The sequence below is a fragment of the Felis catus genome, chromosome C1, assembly GCF_018350175.1.
Source record: "Felis catus isolate Fca126 chromosome C1, F.catus_Fca126_mat1.0, whole genome shotgun sequence".
Classification (NCBI taxonomy): Eukaryota; Metazoa; Chordata; class Mammalia; order Carnivora; family Felidae; genus Felis; species Felis catus.
The window spans coordinates 91,733,452-91,752,755 of NC_058375.1; the positions used below are offsets into that span (position 1 = coordinate 91,733,452).

At 36.6% G+C, this 19,304-nt stretch overlaps 1 protein-coding gene across 2 annotated transcripts in view; it reads right to left on the reverse strand.

Annotated features, from left to right (window-relative positions):
• VAV3 (vav guanine nucleotide exchange factor 3) overlaps positions 1 to 19,304 on the reverse strand; it is a 364,842-nt gene that overhangs the window by 54,767 nt on the left and 290,771 nt on the right. For both annotated transcript variants that reach the window (XM_045033232.1, XM_011285035.4), the window contains exon 20: positions 15,746 to 15,882. In XM_045033232.1, coding sequence (XP_044889167.1) covers positions 15,746 to 15,882 — 137 coding nt within the window. The remainder of the gene's footprint in view (positions 1 to 15,745; positions 15,883 to 19,304) is intronic.

The following is a 19,304-nucleotide window of genomic DNA, read 5'->3' on the forward strand; positions in this document are numbered from 1 at the left end:
TGGTGAATTAAACAAGAGAATATCTTTGATGAAATAAAAAAAAATTTTAGCAAGCAAAAACCAATCTGCATGTAGGTAAGCCAAATCCTAAGTGGTTACTTAATACAAAATCTGGATAGAAGAACAAGGTTCTACCACATCTTGGAAGAAATCCTATTTGGGGAGAGGCCATATAACTGAAAAAGTAAACCAGGCTTGACAAAGGTCCAAAATACAGAAAATTGTTTTTCTTGGCAAACTACTAATGGATGTTTTCTTATCCTTGGTGATTTTAGTCCTAAGTGATCACGAAGCACCATCCACGTCAAATGGTCATGGCAGCATTAGATATTTTTCTCCTAAGTAATTTTCTACTAAGAATTAGATATTTTAAAAGAATTTCCTTTCTACTAAGAACAAAATTACTGCTATAATGAAAAGTGTACTGACTACCTAATATGTGTGAGGCATTATGCTACATCCTAGGGGATTAAAAATGAATAAACTTGGTTACCATCTTCAAGGATCTCATTCAGATAATGTTTCCTTAATTAGCTTTGCTCTGGTTATTTTCGTAGATTTTTGCAGAATTCTGGATTAGAGAAAAAAACCTATGAGGTAATAATTTGATATGCATAGACAGTTGGGAGTCTGATGTTCTATTCCTGTTCTTCTGATCCTTGAGTAAGTCATTTAACCTTTCATGGCTTCAATAATCTCCCCTGTGAAATGACAGAGTTTGACCCAAGGATTTCTGAGGTGTCTTTTACCACCAAAGTGCTTTGCTTATATGAGCACTTTTCCTAAGTCCCTATAGTTCTCCAGTCAGTTACTGTTACCAAGACGTATTTGATCCAGAAATTTTTAATTAGGAATAGTATGTCAGTAATTTAATCTGATTACACTTATTTATAGAAGATAACGACATTCCAGGTCCTAAATGACTTTCATTTTAACTTGGTGTAAAGTCCTCTATTTTCCAGGGTACACAGGATTGACTTTTTAGAAATTACATTCATTCATTCACTCTTCAGGAATTCAAATTACCATGAATAATTAAAATCCAATATGTTATAATTTGACAAATTATTTGAAACATAGCCTTAAGGCCACATGCCTGTGTACACTCTATTGAAACCACTCGTGCTGTCAAATCAACAGTTATATCAGATGTAATTTCAGACTGATGGTCCACTGAAGGTATTCTGTGATTGAAACACTTGTAGTAATTACGGCAGAATGCCGCTTATATGGTAATAAAATAATGGAAGAAAAAGTACACAACAGAATTTCTCAGAACTGTCCCCTTAATGATGTTACTTTCTATTGGGATAAAAAGGAGGTAATACTTCACGGTCTAAACTTCTCCTTAGACAGCAGTGTCCTCCTCCAGGTAGATTATAACCTACATTTTGCCTTGTACCAAACATAGGAAAAGTACAAGTTAAGAGCTGTTAACTAAAAATGCCCATCTTGAGAATTAACAATTAGGACCTCACCTACTTTGTCAGGAGGTTTGCCAATTCCCACAATACAGTGTGTATACTTGGAAACATTCCTGCAAACTCAGTTTATGATCTATTCAATCAAAGCCAGTTGGCATTCACCCAGGGACAATGTTTCTTACGGGCCTTCACTAATGTCTATTATCGTCTATAATCATCTCTCCCAGGCCTCCCCTGTTCTATTACAGTCACGCTCTGCCTTTTTCTTCTTCCCTGTAATTAGGAACCCTGATTTAATGCAGTATTTTGAGGTAAACACCTGTCAAAATAAAGGTCTCATGACTGCATGACATACTATTACCAAATAAACTGTACTATTTTCACATAGCTTTTTAACCCCTACATCCACAATTTCAATTCTGCCTTGGCTTCTCCTGATTTTATAGAAGGGACGGACAAGTGCTGAGAGGCAGTTTAGAAGCAAAGCCAAGTTTAACTGGGGAATACCTTAAAACTGTGCTCTGGCACTGCTTAAAAAGGTATCACTAAGATGATCAAGACCAAGTTTGGGATTCACAAAGAAATGCTCTGCAGTAGGAACCTGAATGGGGAAAAACAGTTCCCAGAGATGTTTATTCTATGGATTACAATGACAAAGCAATGAGCCTTTTGATGTCAAGAATCAGTTTTCTTCACAAAGATTTTTATTCTTTAAAAAATTTTTTGTCTGTGTTCTTATTTGCCTCTGATTATGATGCAGCCTAACACCCGAATTTTACATCAGGAGAAAAAAAATATAGTTTTAGAAAATTCTATCGTAGCCAATATTCCTGTGTGATCTAGAAGAAATCCAAAAAGTCTTCACATAGAGCAAAGGAAAAGTCTCCTTTGAAATGATTTGGCTACTATAAAGTTGCAGGGAGAGATGTCGGGAAAAAACACCTACTAACTCCATTCCACTGCAGCTCTCTTTCTGAGCCTTGGAGGATTTCTGGGCAGGGCCTGGGTTACGGGACAGATTGCTTAAGGCTCTCAACACAAAAGGTCAATAGTTCCTACAGTCGAGTCCACAAGTAAGCAAACTAATCCCTAAGCCAAGTTTGTTTTCTGTAAACCCCTGTTCGGTTTCCTTCTCAATCTCCTTCACTCTCCTTGGGCTATCTTAGGCCTTCCTCATCCAACCTTGCTCTGAGTAAAGGGCTCATGATCTTACCTATTTATTTACATTAACTATTCCCTTCAGAATTTATCACTGTGCTTTTATATTTAATTATGAGTAAAAAGTTTAATATGTGATTAAAGAAATTTCAGGTTTGGGTACAGAAATTGGGAGGGCAGAGTAGTCGTCTATGAGCTTATATATGTTAGTGGGACTCTTCATATTAAACATGGGGAAGATAAATTTTTTTAATTAAAAAAAACAATTTTCCCACTTCTGGAAAATGAAGTATATCTATCAACATCATTAGCCATACAGAAATACACTTTTTCTTCTTTTCAATTTTCTTTCAAGTTTACTTCCTATGATTTTTACGAAACCCTTGTGCATCATTTAAGTACTAAAATCTCCATTTTATAGATGAGCAATTCGAGGACATAAGGTTAAATAGCTTTAAGACTATTCTGAGAGAACAAAGATAAATTTAAATCTGACAAGATGAATGAATATTTTAATGGTCTTTCAGATAACATCATAAAGTGTAATTTGGGTTCATAAACAATAAATTTGAAAACTTGTAAATAACATACAGAAATAGCAGCTCTGAACAGCTTTATTCATGGACTGAATGCCTACTTTATGCTCAACACTAAAGATATGAAAGCCATAGTTCCTATCTTTCTAGGGTGCTCTAACCAGGCAGGGAGAAGAATGAACAGACCATAAAGACCCACTAAAAGTGTTACGGTAGAAGCTCTCTGGTTCAGAGAAGACCTCAAAGGAGGTAACCTCAAAATCGAGCTTGATGGTAAAGAAGGATTTAGCTAAGAGAATGGGAGGTAGAAGGGAAAATTCAGGCAGAATGTAAACTATGAATCAATGGCTAAAGGTTTGAAAAAAAAACATGTCTCCTATGAAAAAGATTCCTCCCAATTGAACCCTTATTTTTTTCCAGGTTAAAATGAGGAAAATATATCTGTTAAAAAATTGGATTGTCTGAACACTAAATATAGTAGGCATATGGGAAGTAAAATTTCTTGACCTGGTAAACTAAGACAATGGTCCATCTGCTGCATGCAAACTCGACCATGACCACTGTGCTTGAGGGCTAAGATGATAGCAAAGGGGAATTTAACACCTTCTTGCCCGTGGCCAAGTCAAGAACCACCCTTCTCCCAGGCTCCTTGCCTATGGAGGCAGTATGAGTAGGAATGCTTCCCTGCGGAGAATCTCCCAAGCTTTCTCCAAGCTTTATTTATTGTCTGACTTTTTAGTTTTTCTTTTGAGGCAAAGAGTTAAAAAAAAAATTAAAAAAGGAAGAACTTCTACATAAAGCAATGTTGTATTTCCTAATTGTTCTACCAAAAAAGAACTAAACTGCCTCTAAAAATCTGTTTTCTTTAGAGGTGTTAAAAATTATAACTGTCTCTCCCAAAACAAAGGTAGGATAGTCTAACAAACAGAACTAAGGCAGGAGACAACAAGTCTGAAACAGAGTCTAATTTTAATTCTACAAATGCCATCTTACATAGATGGATGACAAATCTGGCCCTTTAAAACCACAATTCTAATTTACCCTCTTTATGGAGATTTCTGTGAATTAATCAGAAGGTGTGTAAAAACATTTTCACTTCTTAGAATAAAGATCATGTAGATGCATGATTTGCAAGTGTGAAGTATCACAACTATTTTCTAGGTTATTTAACTTTCATTGTGGATAAAAATATATATTTTTGGCACACTGATTACAGTTCTACTTCTTATAATTGCTTTTTGGTTCCAATTAGCTTACAAAATTCTCCCTGTGGAACATTTGGGTATTCATAAATGACAAAGGAGCAAATAAAACCCCATGAAATAGCACAGGATCCTCATTGTTTCATAAGCTTTATTCTAAGAAGAAAATACTTAAAACTCTCTATTGTAAAAAAAAAATCTAAAAACAAAAACAAAACCCATAGATGGCATGGCATGATTTTACATTTGTTTGTTTCTTTCTCTTGCCCTCTCTCCCTCTCTAGTAAGTTTAATCTGTATCTCTCCTGTGGAAAATAAAACTTTTAATAGGAACAGTCTCTTTTCAGCATGAAGGATGTTCTCCTTAGCCATTAAATCCTTATTATCACATACTGAAATCACTTAAAGCAACAGGTTTATGATCAGTTCAGTGACATGATCAGAATGGTTCCATATGTCCTTACTCTCCATAAAAACTATGCCTTACACCTGCAGTAGGAAACATACTCTAAATGGCCAATTTCCTACTTTACATTCATTTCACTTGAAGATAATTTTATAGAACTTTCAAGGAAAGAGAAAGAAGACAACAAAGATGACAAGAAAAAGCTGCCAAAATGAATCCCTTCAAAGACAGAACAGAGAATATTTTTACAGCTCAATTGTCAACTCATTGTTTGAAAGAAGTTATAATGAAAACGCAGATACCCACTCAGTTCGATAGCATTAGAAATTACTGTTGTTATAATAATAATACAGACTAGACTCTAATAGCTATTCATAGAAAGTTCCTGATAGAGGGTGGAGGATAATTTGTATTCTCTGGATATAGAGTATGTAGAAAACATGACAGTCTACAATAAAATCCAACTTTCTACCCTAATGAGTGAAGTAACTCACTTGAAAAAACAGACAACAGTTTAGTTTAAAAAGCATAATTTCTTGAAAATTTCCAAATAAGCCAAAGCGCTTATCTAGTACAAAAGACATTTTTGAAATTAAAATGCAAAGCCACTGTAACAACCCAATAACTAATCTAGACTGTTATCCACAGTTTTAACTTTACATATATTTGTAACAATATGATGACAAACCCATTAATATACAGCTCAACATGGAAACCAGCTGCATCACCTGTCCTGAGCTTTTATCATTCCTTAGGTCATTAAGCCACAAGGTTAGAAAACTTTTTTTGCGATCATCCCAGTACAAAACACAAAGTCAGACACATAGTAAGCATTTTGTTAGTATCTGGATGAATGAATAATAGAAGCTACTGTTTAATGAGCACTGGGCTAGACCTCTTTCATATATTATTTATTTTATTCTGTATGCATTTTATAGATGATAAAACTGAGGGTAATCTATTTAAGGTCATACTGCCAAAAGATGGCAAGGTCAGTAACTTTGTCAGTAACTATATATATACATACACACACACACACACACACACACACACACACAAATATATATACACACACACACAATATAGGAGTCCCATCCTTTGGGATGCAAACCATAAAGTACTTATCTTCTTTGAATATGAATACTGACAAATTAAAATACATGGATCCACTGTAAGCACACCTACAAACTCTCATGACTTCAAAGGACCAAACCAGCAGTATTCTTTATACATTTAGACCCCAAAAGGTGGAAAGATTTTTGTTCAGCAATTTTTAAAACATGTCATTCTGAATCATGCCACTGAGTAAGGGTACATTCAGACCAGGTTCCTTCATGTACCTTCCATATGTACTATCTATAAAACAAAAGCTGATTTTATCATGATGGCTTTAGAGATGGCAAGATGTGAAGTACCTGTTGAATCAAAGAAAACACTTCTATCAAGTTCAGTACGAAGTTTGTTCAAATATATTTTAATTGTATACTAATTCTTTGAAAATGCTCCCTTTATTTGGTAACTATCAGACACCAAGTATTGAGTTCACTATAAACCTTATCTTATAGTTACGTTTAATAATTTGGTTTGCTATCAATGGCCAAAGAGTAAACTGGGAATGCCATAACTTCATGGAATTAATTGGATCACCCTGGTCAATGTCTTACATGAATTTTATCTAAGGTTCTAAAGAAACTACTCATTACTGGATTCAAAGCAAAACAACAGTACCCCAATTTCTGGAAGTGGGGTTGTGTGTTGACATTATTGCAAAGCCTCAGGTGACTCAGAATGGTGAGCAGTGCTCTGGTCCAGCCCCCATCATGTAACAAATGAAGAAACTAAGCCATATAGTGATGGTATAACTTGACCGAAGCCATACAGTTACTTGGCTACAGCTGCATGACCTGAATCGGGTTTTCCCACAGTGCCACTGCTTCTTTCACTAAGAATTTGTTGATTAAATTAGAATGTGTTGGCTAAAAAAACAAAACAAAAAAAAAACAAAAAAAACCCTTTGATGGCTTAGAAGTACACATAAGACAATTTTGACTCATGCGACATCCTTGTTGAAAACATTAGATGAACTTTTAGCTTATCTCTGAAAATTCAAACAGACTGCTAGCTCCCAGCCAGCATGAATGGATCTTCTAAAGACAGGAGACATAATGTCGAACCAATAATTGGAGTTGATAATTGAAACATGAACAGTGTCTGAGTACTGACTATAGAGTTGACACTCAATATATATTTGCTGATCTGAAATAAATGTGCTAATTGTTTTGCTCTGTTCTAGACATTAGCCTTACTTGTTCCTATCAGACATCTTCCTCTCAACAGACATATGCATGCATTTTGTTATCCAATGGTCTCATTTCTCTTACAATTTTCCTGAGAGCTTCCAAAGCGATTGTACCCATCACACCAGAAAAGCTTCATGCTTCCAGGCTGCTGAGAGGAAATGACAAATAATAATGTCTTTCTTATGGTCTAAAAAGAATAGGAGGCAATACAATTTAGTAAAAAGGGCTTCCACGTAAGGAGCGGGCAAGTCAACACTCTGCCCTAACAAGTGAAAGGCTGAACAGATTGAAAAAAAATCAACAATTCTTCTTAGATCCCTAAGAGAGGGGAGGACACAGGACAAATGTCAGCCCCCAGGACTGGAGAGATGGATAGGTGAATACAGGGAGTCACAGCTTGCCAAAGCAGAGCCTCACTAGCAGAAACTGCTGTGGGATTCGGTGCCAGCACTGGGGTAGCAAAACCTGAACTTAAATTGACAAATTGCTGGAGGCTCAGTGCTCACAGCTCTGAGAGTTAAAATTCCAGGGGGGAATCAGTCTTAGGGGAGCCCTACAATATTTTAAGACTATGCTTAGGAGCTCAGTCAGATTCCTATAGTAAACATGGGAGAATAATCCCCTCAGTTTCTGGCAAAGGGGAAAAAGCACGCCACTCTCTGGAGAAACTAGTTAAGGGAAGCCTGATCTCCTGGGGTGTTAACACATCCAACTGACCTGGGGAAAGGTTCACTCCAGCCATCTTGTCCCACCATTGCAGGGAGAAAAAAGTTGAGAAACACCACTTGTGAAGTTCATTGTCCAGAGGCATAGGCTTACTAAAAGACTGACACCTAATCATAGGGCCACAGAATACTTCCCCTCCCCCTCCATCTCACCACCACATCCCTAAGTCCTCTAGATAGCAGCTCCTTTCACCCAGCACATCATGTCTGGTTATGAAGAAAAAATCGCAAGGAACACCAACAGGCAAAAAACACAACCTGAAGAGACATGGAAAGCATCTGAAGCAGACATTCAGGAATGACAGAATTATCAGACTGGCAATTTAAAACAAGTACAATTAATATGCTAAGGCCTCTAATGGAGAAAGTGGACAAGATGTAACAATAGAGGGGCAATGTGAGCAGCGAGGTAGAAATCCTAAGAATGAACCAAAAACAAATGCTAGAAATAAACAACAACAACAACAACAACAATACTATAACAGAAATGAAGAATGCTTCCTATGGGTTTAATAGCAGAATGGACATAGCCAAGCAAACAATCTCTGACCTTGAGATTATCTCAATAGTAACTGTCAAAGTGAGAAACAAAGAGGAAAAAAAAACAACTGAGAAAAACAACAGAATATTCAAGACTTGGGGACAACTACAAAAGATGTAATATGTACGTAATGGGCATATCAGAAGAAGAAACAAAGAGAAGAAATACCTGAAACAATAATGACTGAGATTTGTTAAAATTAATGTCAGACACGAGACCCAAGATTCAGGAAGTTCAGATGATAGTAAGCAGGATAAATGCCAAAAAACCCACCTGGGCATATCAGTTTCAAACTACAGAAACCCAAAGTACAAATCCTTAAAGATGCCAGACAAGCAATAACAAAAACACCTTACATATAAAGGAACAATGATGCATAGACTTCTCCTTGGAAACCATGCAAGCAAGAAGAGAGTGATGTGAAATAGTTAAGGCTGAAAGAAAAAAAACCCCACCAATATAGAATTCTCTACCTTACAAAATTATTCTTCAAAAATGAGGAACAAATAAAGACCTTCTCAGGCAAACAAAAACTGCAGGAATTTGTTGCCAGTAGACCTGCCTTGCAAGAATGTTCAAAGATGCTCCTTAGAGAGGATGAAAACACTATTGGTCAGGAACACGGATCTACTTAAAAAAGGAAGATTCTCAGGGGTGGGTGGCGCAGTCGGTTAAGCGTCCGACTTCAGCCAGGTCACGATCTCGCAGTCCGGGAGTTCGAGCCCCGCGTCAGGCTCTGGGCTGATGGCTCAGAGCCTGGAGCCTGTTTCCGATTCTGTGTCTCTCTCTCTCTGCCCCTCCCCCGTTCATGCTCTGTCTCTCTCTGTCCCAAAAATAAGTAACCGTTGAAAAAAAAAATTAAAAAAAAAAAAAGGAAGATTCTCAAAGAAAAAATAAGTGAAGGTAAAAATAAAAACTATTTTCTTATTTTTAATTGATCTAACAGATAACAGTTTGTTCAAAAGAATAACAGTGGCAATGTATTCAATTATGTATGCTCATATCTATATGTGCTTTCATATTACATACCTGATATGTATGTACATGCTATGTATGTTTACATATAAGTGACATTAATGATAGCAATGATACAAGGGACAGGAGGGAGGAATTTGGATTACTCTGTTATTATAAGGTACGCACACTACCAAGGAAGTGGTATAGTGCTATTTGAAACTGGACTTGGATTAGTTGTAATTTTATATAGTAACCTCTAGGGAAACCACTTTAATAAAAATTAAAAAAAAGTATAACCGATATGCTAAGAAAGAAAACACAATCATATAAGATGATCAATTTAAACCACCAAAGGCAGAAAAAGAGTAGAAGACAAAAAGAGAAATACGTAACAAACAGCAACAAATAAAAAAGAATAATGAATAAGGTAGGTAGTAATCCAATATTTCAATAACTGCTTTGACTGGCAATGGTCTAAATGCACCCAAAAGACAGAGATTGTGAATGGCTCAAAAAACATGACCCAACCATATGCTGCCTCCAAAAAACCCACATGCTTTGTGTTCATCATTCCTACACACCCGTGTCTGTCTCTCTCCACCAGTTCAAACAGAGCCTCCTCTGCATAACCCTTCCTGTCTTATGTATCCTCTTATTCCTATTGCCAGGCAAAAGTGGACAGAATTCTCTTTTATTCCTTTCTTATAATAATACTGACAACGAGAGCACCGACGACTAATGTTCCTTATACATTTTTTTATGTACAAAGTACAGTTCTAGGCTTACTTTAATATATTAACACATACAGTGCTAATGGAAATTCTATAAAATGAATACTATTATTACCCCATCTTATAGATGAGTGAATAGAGGCACTGAGAGGTTAAATATTGCACAAAGTCACACAGCTAGGAACCTGGCAGAGCTGGAATTTGAACCTAGGAATTCTTGCCTGAGTCCAAGTTCTTAAAAAGTACACTCTACTGCTTCTTTTAAAGGCATGTTATTTCTGATTAAGCTGTGTTTATTCACAAACGCCTCCATTTAGGTTAAGAAATGTGAATTCTACATGGTCAGAAGCAAGACACTGCAAAACTTTAACAAGGAATTATATGTAATCGCATCCGAACTTTGCCGTGGTGTGCAGGATAACCAGGGTAAATGAAGTCTGGAGGGGAGAAGATCAGTTAGGAGGTGATCTCAGATGTCATGTAGCAGTTGATTAAAAACTAGGCTGTGACAACAGAGATGAAGAGGACGAAATGCACTGAAAGTGATTTAGAAGGTACAATGAGAAGCATTTGATGATAAAAGAGATGTGGAAAGGGATGAGAGAGGGGGAGGAGACTATACAAAGATTTCAGACCTTATTATAGGATGGTGGTAGATCGAATGGTGATGCCCTTAATTGTTAAGAATATAGAACCGAGCTTGTGTGGCTCAGTTGGTTAAGTGTCTGACTCTCGGTTTTGGCTCAGGTCATGATCTCACAGTTCATCAGATGGAGTCCCACATCCATTTCTGCACTGACAGTGCAGAGCCTGCTTGGGATTCTCTCTCTCCCTATCACTCCCCCACTCACACACACACCCGCCAGCCCCGCTTATAGGCTCACTCTCTCTCTCTCTCTCTCTCTCAAAAAAAGGATATAGAATATTTGAACAACACTATCAATTACTTTGACTTAATTGGCATTTGTAGAATATCCTAACCCACTCACCACCCAAAAAAGAAGAAAACATATTCTTTTCAAGTGTACACAGAACATTTATCAAGATATACCATATTTTGGGTCATAAAACAATTCCTAATAAACTTAAAATTATTTAAGTCTTACAAACTACACTCTGTTATGATATGGAACTAAATTAAAAATTAAAAAGAGAAATATATCTGGGAATCCCCAAATATTTGGAAACTAAGTAATGCACTTCTAAATGACTCAGAAGAAGAAAGTGAAAAAGTGAGATACTAGTAAGTATTTCAACATCAACAAAAATGAAAATGCAACACACACAAAAATTTTTTAGGTATCAGAAAAAGAACTTACAAATTTATAGTACTAAATGCCTATATCAGAAAAGGGAGTTCTCAAACCAATGAGTACCTTAAAAGACTAGAAAAATAAGAACATCTTAAACCCAAAATCAGAAGAAAGGGAGTAATAAAGAACAGAGAAGAAATCAGTGAAATAGGAAGCAGAAAAACAATAGAACCAATGAAACAAAACCTTGTTGTATGAGATCAATAAAATTCATAAGAGACGAATTAAACTGATTAGGAAAAAAAAAGCAAAGAAATAAATTACCTATGTTAGACATGAGAGGTGACATCACTATAGATTCTACACAAAAAATACCAAAGCTCACTCAAAAAGAAATAGATAGCTCACATAGACATATATTTACTAAGGAAACTGAATTTGTAATTAAAAAAAAAAATCTTCCTGCAAAAGAAATTCCAGACCTAGATAGCTTCCCTAATAAATTCTATAAAATACTTCAGGAAAAAAAAAATGCTGACTCTATTCGTCGAGTGTTAAACTATCACCAAACCTGGACAAAGACATTACAAGAAAATAACAATAAATAAAAAGGACAATATATCATTACCAGTGGGGTTTATCTCTGGAAAGCAAGATTGGTTTGACATCTGAAAAATCAATCAGTGATTCACCACATTAACAAGCTTAAAAATGATAAAATCATTTCCACTGATGCAGAAAAAACATTTGGCAAAATCCAACATGAATTACTGATTAAAAAACAAAAAATCTTTCAACAAACTAGGTCTAGCATGGAACATCTTCAACTGGACAAAGGGTACATACCTAATGGTAAAGAACTTAATGCTTCCCCCCCCCCCCAAGATCAGAAATAAAGCAAGTATACCTTTTCCATAATTCTAGTCAACATTTCCTGGAGATTCTAGCCATTGTCACAAGGCAGGAAAAAGAAATAGAAAGCATCCAGATTGCAAAGGAAGAAATAGAACTCTGTTTATTCACTGACACTGTGTGTCTATTTAAAAAAAATCTACTAGAATTTATAGAAAAAATTTCCTGTGAATTTAACAAGTTTGCAGGATAAAGATCAATTTATAAAAATCAATTGTATTTCTATACACTAGCAATAAACAAAAATTGAAATTTAAAACCATAATTTACAATAGTATCAAATAAAATATGAAATAGAGATAAATATGACAAAAGATGTGTATATCCTTCCTTCACTCTAACAACTATAAAGCACTGCTGAGAAATCAAAGACCTAAATAAATGAGAGATATACCACATTGAATGGTCAGAAGACTCAATATTGTTAAGATGTCAGTTTTCTTATATTGATCTATAATTCAACACAATCTCAATCAAAATCCTAGAAAGCTTGTATTGGTGAAATTGACAAGATGTTTCTAAAATCATATGAAATACAAAGCACCCAGAAGGGCCAAAACACCTTTGGAAAAAAAGAAAAGACATACCATCTACCCATTCCCCTTTCAGTATTTACTTAAAAATGAGACCATATGTCCATACAAAGACTTATACTTGAAAGTTCATAGAAGCTTAATTTGTAATAGCCCAAAACTGGTAATAACATGAAATCCATCAGTAGGCTAAAGGATACATAAATTGTGCTATATCCATAGAGGGAATAATAATAAGCAATAAAAAGAAAAAAAACTTCATCCACTTAGCATAATTTCCTCCAAGTTCTTCCAAGATTGTACAAATGGCAGGATTTCCTTCTTTTGGAAGTCAAATAATATCCCATTGTGTATACATACCACATTTTATTTATCCATTAATCTACTGAGGGACATTAGGATACTTCCATGTCTTGGCTATGTCTACATGAAAAATCTAAAATAGTCAAACTCATAAAAATAGAGAACAGAATGGTGGTTGCCAGGGGCTGATGGAAAGTGGAAATGGGAAAAGTTTAGTCCAAGGGCACAAAGTTTAAGTCATGCAAGATGAATAGGTCCTAGAGATCTACTGCACAGCACAGAGTCTGTATTTAATAATACGGCATTATATACTTAAAAATTTGCTAAGTGGCTAGATGGTAATTATTCTTATCACAAAAATAAATAAAGAGGGCAGGGTGAAACTTTTGGAGGTAAAGGACAGATTTATGGCATAAATTGTGGTGATGGCCTCAAGGATTTATATTTATCTCCAAGCTTGTCAAGTTGCTTACATTAAATATGTACAGCTTTTTGTATGCCAATAATACAATCAATAAGTCAGTTTTTAAAAATAAGAGCCATTAGGGTGCCTGGGTGGCTCAGTTAAGTGTCCGACTTTGGCTCAGGTCATGACCTCACAGTTAGTGAGTTTGAGCCCCACGTCGGGCACTGTGCTGACAGCTCAGAGCCTGGAGCCTGCTTTGGATTCTGTGTCTCCCTCTCCCTCTGCCCCTCCCCTGTTCTTTCTTTCTCTCTCTCTCTCTCTCTCTCTCTCTCTCTCTCTCTCTCTCTCTCTCTCTCAAAAATAAGTAAACATTAAAAAAAATTTTTTTAATAAGAATGATCTTACACAAAACAACATGGTTTAATCTCAAAGAAGCCATACAAAAAAGAATGTACTATATGATGTACTATACAACATTAAAAAAAAATTCAAACTCATAGTCTGAAAGCAGAACAGTATTTGCCTGGGGACTGAGGAAGGACAACAGGTAGAGGCAAGAAGGAGAAATTACAAAGGGGCACACAAAAACTATGGGGGCTGATTTTTATCATCTTGATCAGTGACATTTTGATTTGTACATTCATTTGTCAAAATGTATCAAATTGTACACTTTAAATAAGTGCACTTTATTATATATTGCAACACTGTTGTTTTTTTAAGTGGCATTAGTGATCCAAGAAGTAGTTTCTGCAGCAGACTATATTATAAACAGGGTAGAAGGAGGGAGAAACCAAGTATAGGCTACTCTCTCAAGAAGCTTAGCTTTTTTATTAATGTTTATTAATTTTTGAGAGAGAGAGCAAGCACAAGCAGGAGAGGGGCAGAGAGAGAGGGAGACACAGAATCCGAAGCAGGCTCCTGGCTCTGAGCTGTCAGCACATGGCCCGAGGCGGGGCTCAAACTCACAAATGGTGAGATCGTGACCTGAGCCCGAAGTCTGATGCTCAACCAACTGAGCCACCCAGGTGCTCCAAAGCTTAGCTGTGAGAATAGAAGAGGGAGACTAACATAACCAGACAGAAGTTGAGTAAATGTATTTTAAGATGGGAGGAGCATATTTATTTGTCATAGAAAAGGAGCTAGTGGAGAGAATGAAGTTGAAAATGTAGGAATTAAGAACCAGCTGATGAAATGTGGGATGAAAAACCCAAGAAGGAAAATAAGTCTTGAATAAGAGAAACCTTACAGGTACACATGTAGGTATGTTTTGGGGGTAGGATGTGCAGGACTGGACTGAAGAGTTAGTAGAATATCAGTCTGACATTATCTCTTCCTGTTTGGGGAAGGATGAGGTATGAGAGGGGTAGGATATTAAGAAGAGTGGAGTTTTGGAAAAGTCATTGGCCACAGCATTGGCTACAGTGGTTGTAGATAAATGTTCAATCTAGGGGCATTCATCTATAACAAGATGGCAGACCATAAAATAGTTTTAAGCAAAGAAAATAGCCATCATTTATACAGGTGTACAATGCATTATCTACCAGTGCTTCCCTTCTCTCTCTCTCTCTCTCTCTCTCTCTCTCTCTCTCTCTCTCTCTCTCCCCCCCCCCCCCGCCAAATTTCACTCATGTGTGCTAATCTTTCTGTTGAGCCCATGCCCCTTTCCCTCAGCACACAACAGATTTTTAACCAACTCTTTAATTTTGCTGGGAAATATTTCTAACACACATGAAGATACAGAATACTTTAGTGAACAGCAATGTCCTACCATCTAGCTTTAACAACTCTTAACACTAGCCCATATTTTCCTCAGTTAACACAATCCTTAAACCCAATATAGGCTTACCGGACAAGAGAGATTTCATCTCCAGCAAACATCAACATGCTCACTTACTTTTCACATTTCATACATTTCATGAATAATGCCCAGAGCACCTCTGAGAATGTCAGGGATTTCTGTGGGTAGGCACAAATCATGTATGGCCAGAAATGGCCACTGGCAAGCTAATTAGGTAGTTCCCTTGAAATGAACTGTTAATATGTTAAAGCAGCGCAAATTAGATCACACCCACAGGTCCTAGGTTTGGAAAAAATGCTCTGGCAAAGTATGAATTTTTAATAAAAATGGTAATTATGATCCACAGCACTGATCCTATTTTTCTTTCACGTTCTAATGTTCACTGCCACTTTGGCATTGGTAAATATGAGGAAGGCTAATCAAAGATATTTTCCCCCACATCATGTCAAATTTCTGAAGCTAAAAGCATGCAATCAATTCCTAAAGACAAGAGCTTTATTCTTTAAGCAGTAATGAATCATCGAGTAAAACAAAAACAAACACTGTAATTTGGACAGTACCTGCCAAAACAGACTGTGTGCGTCTCCTCTCAGAAGTTCAACCGTATCCCCTGCCTGGATATGTAACGGGGGTCCTTCATGAAGAGCCGGGGGTGGTGTCCCAGTATAGTTCTTGATGACCTGCATCTTTGGTAAACCTGAAAATAAGCAACACAACTTTTGGAATTGAGAGAGTAATGATGCGTGAAGTCCAAATGTACTTTAAAATAAAAACAAGGCCATCATTAACATTAAAAAGTTGTAATAGCAACAAAGGCCACGTAAACATGTGAAGTAACTACAATGGAATGCTTTTGAACGCTCTCATTATTTGAGAAAGTAATGGAATAAGACACATATTTATCCCCTGATCCCTTACATACTTTTCCTCTCCCTCACCATCCATCTCTTCGTAGTTGAAAAAATATTTCTTTCAGCCGATGCCTGCTTCATAAAAAACACATCACGTACAGTTTAATGGAAAAGAATCAATTTTTTCATCAACTCTATCCTTTCTGCCTATTACTTTCCTCTTGGGCATTGGCTGATTTCATCACTAAGGAGGCTCACCCTTTCTGTGTATGCATCACATTGCCCAGTATACGGCTCATATCTTAAGGTTATCTTTGTAATTCAAAAGCAAAAAGGTGATGGATGTGCCACTGCAATACTTAAGACATTTATATGGAGAAATTCTTCAGGCTCAAATTTAGGTTTGCAAAACAGACCCAATAAAGGGAACATGTCTAAGCCAATAGCATCAACAACACTTGAAATCCAGATCTGTCCTTTTTCTTTGTATTTCTCAGAATGTGCAATGAAGGCCTCAGTTCAATATTTCATTTCTGAGAACAGCAGCTTCAATTGCACACAGGCCTAAATGTACCAGTATTGGTCACAAATGGACAACTTCACAGTCACCTTTTCATTTAGAGGTGAAATGCTCCCTCCTGTGAGACAGAACACTCATAAACATGATATTTGGTGCACATTCAGGAACTTAAGCCATTGCCTATTACACTTGAAGATTTTTTATTCTAACGATTGACCACGGGGAAGTTGTAACTACCTGGAAACACCACGCTCAATAGAGTAGGAGGATCCATGATGGTCATTCAGTTCCAGATGCCCAAGTTACCTCAAAAAGGTTGTTCAAGTTACACAGATCTCAGTATCTACATGAAATGCTTCCACAAACAATTTCATGAAGTCCTCACTATCCTTTTTCAACAACCACCCCAGATGGGAGGAAACAGTGTGGCCATAAACTAAACAAAACTGAAAAGCTTTAGTCAACACTTTTCTTATCAACCCATCGGGCAGAAGGCAGAAGGGCTGAAAAGAATTGGGCCCTTCACCCCAATTTAGCTGCTATAACTGCTGAGACATGTAGCAAGTTACTACATCTTCCCTTTGCTTCAGTTCTTGTGCCACAGAACCCCTGAAGGGACGTTGCTAATCCCACATCTCTCATGGAGTGTTTCCCTACCAGATGGAAGAAGGCAGCGCCCGTACACAAAGAGCAGACTTTATTGTCTTTCCCAAAAAACACTTGACAGGAGAACTCTTGTCAGTCAAGTGTTTATCAGACTTGCTCTCAACACACTGTAGGTGCCTTGAGTATAGAAAGAGCTTATTTTATACTTTCTATTAAGTTGCTGGTGTTTATTTTACATGAAACCTAAATATCTCATGCACACAACTCATTTAGAAGTTCAATATACAGAAGAGGATGCACCCTGAAGTTGAATCTGGTTTGCAAGTTAGTTATTCCATGTTAGGGGGCCAAAGTCATGGTTAGCCTCAGTTTTACTGAGCATTTCTAGATCAAGGAAAGCATTTCATTTAGTATGCTCCCTTGATAATTTTGTTTTTACGCCAATTTTAAAATAAAGGCTGAAGACAAGAAACGGGAGTTTTTAAACCTGAAATAACTGATGTGGCCTCAAATACCGGGCCCAGTGAAGTTCTCAGAAGGGCTCTGGCCTTCTCTGCAGTTGTCTCCTTGGCCAAGACCCACAGGGACAAAATGAAGCAGTGCCCGACGGACACAACAGTTCTGTTATTGCCAACATGCTCAAGTTAGTCATTCTTAAGAAAATGGTTGAAAATGCATAAAGTACTTAGGGGAAAAAATTAAGTTTGATGACATTTCATCAACCAAATATAAATTGGGGATTAACATATGGAATACCCAGGCTACAAAGAAGACTGTGAAATACAAGGCATGGAACAATGCTGCCTTATTTATCCTTTTTGACAGACTATAATGCCCATGACATATGACCTAGTAAAACCATATTTAAAATTTAAAGTATTACATATATTAATATACTGTGGCCAAGAAATGAGATCTTAGTGTCTTAAAACTTACTTATAAATAAGTAGTCCTTGAAATGATGAACTTGGTTTTTATAGTCTTACTGCTAATTTTTTCATTTACTGTGTTTTTCTGCTATAACTTTCTTCTTGGCTATGAGCTTCATTTTGGAAGTTCATCCAGTAGTACTCCAACATAGGGTATGTTACTGACTTTACTCCTAAAGCAAAATTGTGTGACCTCTGCCAAGAATTATGGTTGAGCCCAGGTAATAGTGAAAAAGACATTGCTACTAGCCTGAATTCAGCCATAAGTGACTTTCAAAATACAGCATTAATTTGATTCATATTTTTGTGTGTGGGGATGAGTTAGGAGTTTACAATGGAATTTATATTTTTTTAGTCATTTGTTAGAATAATCTCTGGCTATTTATTTCTGATAGGTCAGCACTTCCCATTTCAGGATGATCTGTCATCAGGGCAATAGGGCTGTAGAGATCAAAGAATACAAGGGATAGAGGAAGGCCACTGTGACATGATGAATTCTGATACCTTGCCCCCTGCCTCTGATGTCTGAATATAAGAGGAGTTCTACAATACTGGTAGTACGAATGGTTTATTCCTTTCCTTTCATTGAAAAAAAAAAAAAAGACATGGTAACATTGCTAAGAAGGTGAATATAATCCCATTAATGGATAGATAAAAGTGCGATTAAAATAAGAATAGAGAGTGGGTTAAACTTCATGTCAGCACTCAACCATCAATATAATTGTTAACACAATCTCTCGCCACAGCAGGCATCACACATACCTCATAAATGAGATCAAGAATGGAGAAGAAATTAGATTTACAGATACTCATATTTCAAATAGCCATTTAGTGTTGATTTAGTGTAGGTTTTCTTCTCTCCCCGTAAAATATTCCTGACAAGTTTTGACCTTTCTTTAAAACGTCCAGCACAGAACATTCACTACACGTCCTTATGACAACTTATTGTTGTGTGTAGTTTATTAACAAACTCTATCTAAGATTTACTCTAAAATCTCTGTAACTTCTCTCCATTGACCTTCCTCCTTCCATCTAGAATTATGCAGAAGGTGGTAAATCTGCTTTTTATAGATTAGCCTTTCAAAATTTGTTTAGGCTTAAAATCCCTAGTTACTCACGTTTTCCTTTAGTTATCCATGTTTCCAGGAATTCTGAGACGCAAAATGTTACAAAACTACAAAAGTGGAGGATAGTTTCCCTCATTAACTCTGAC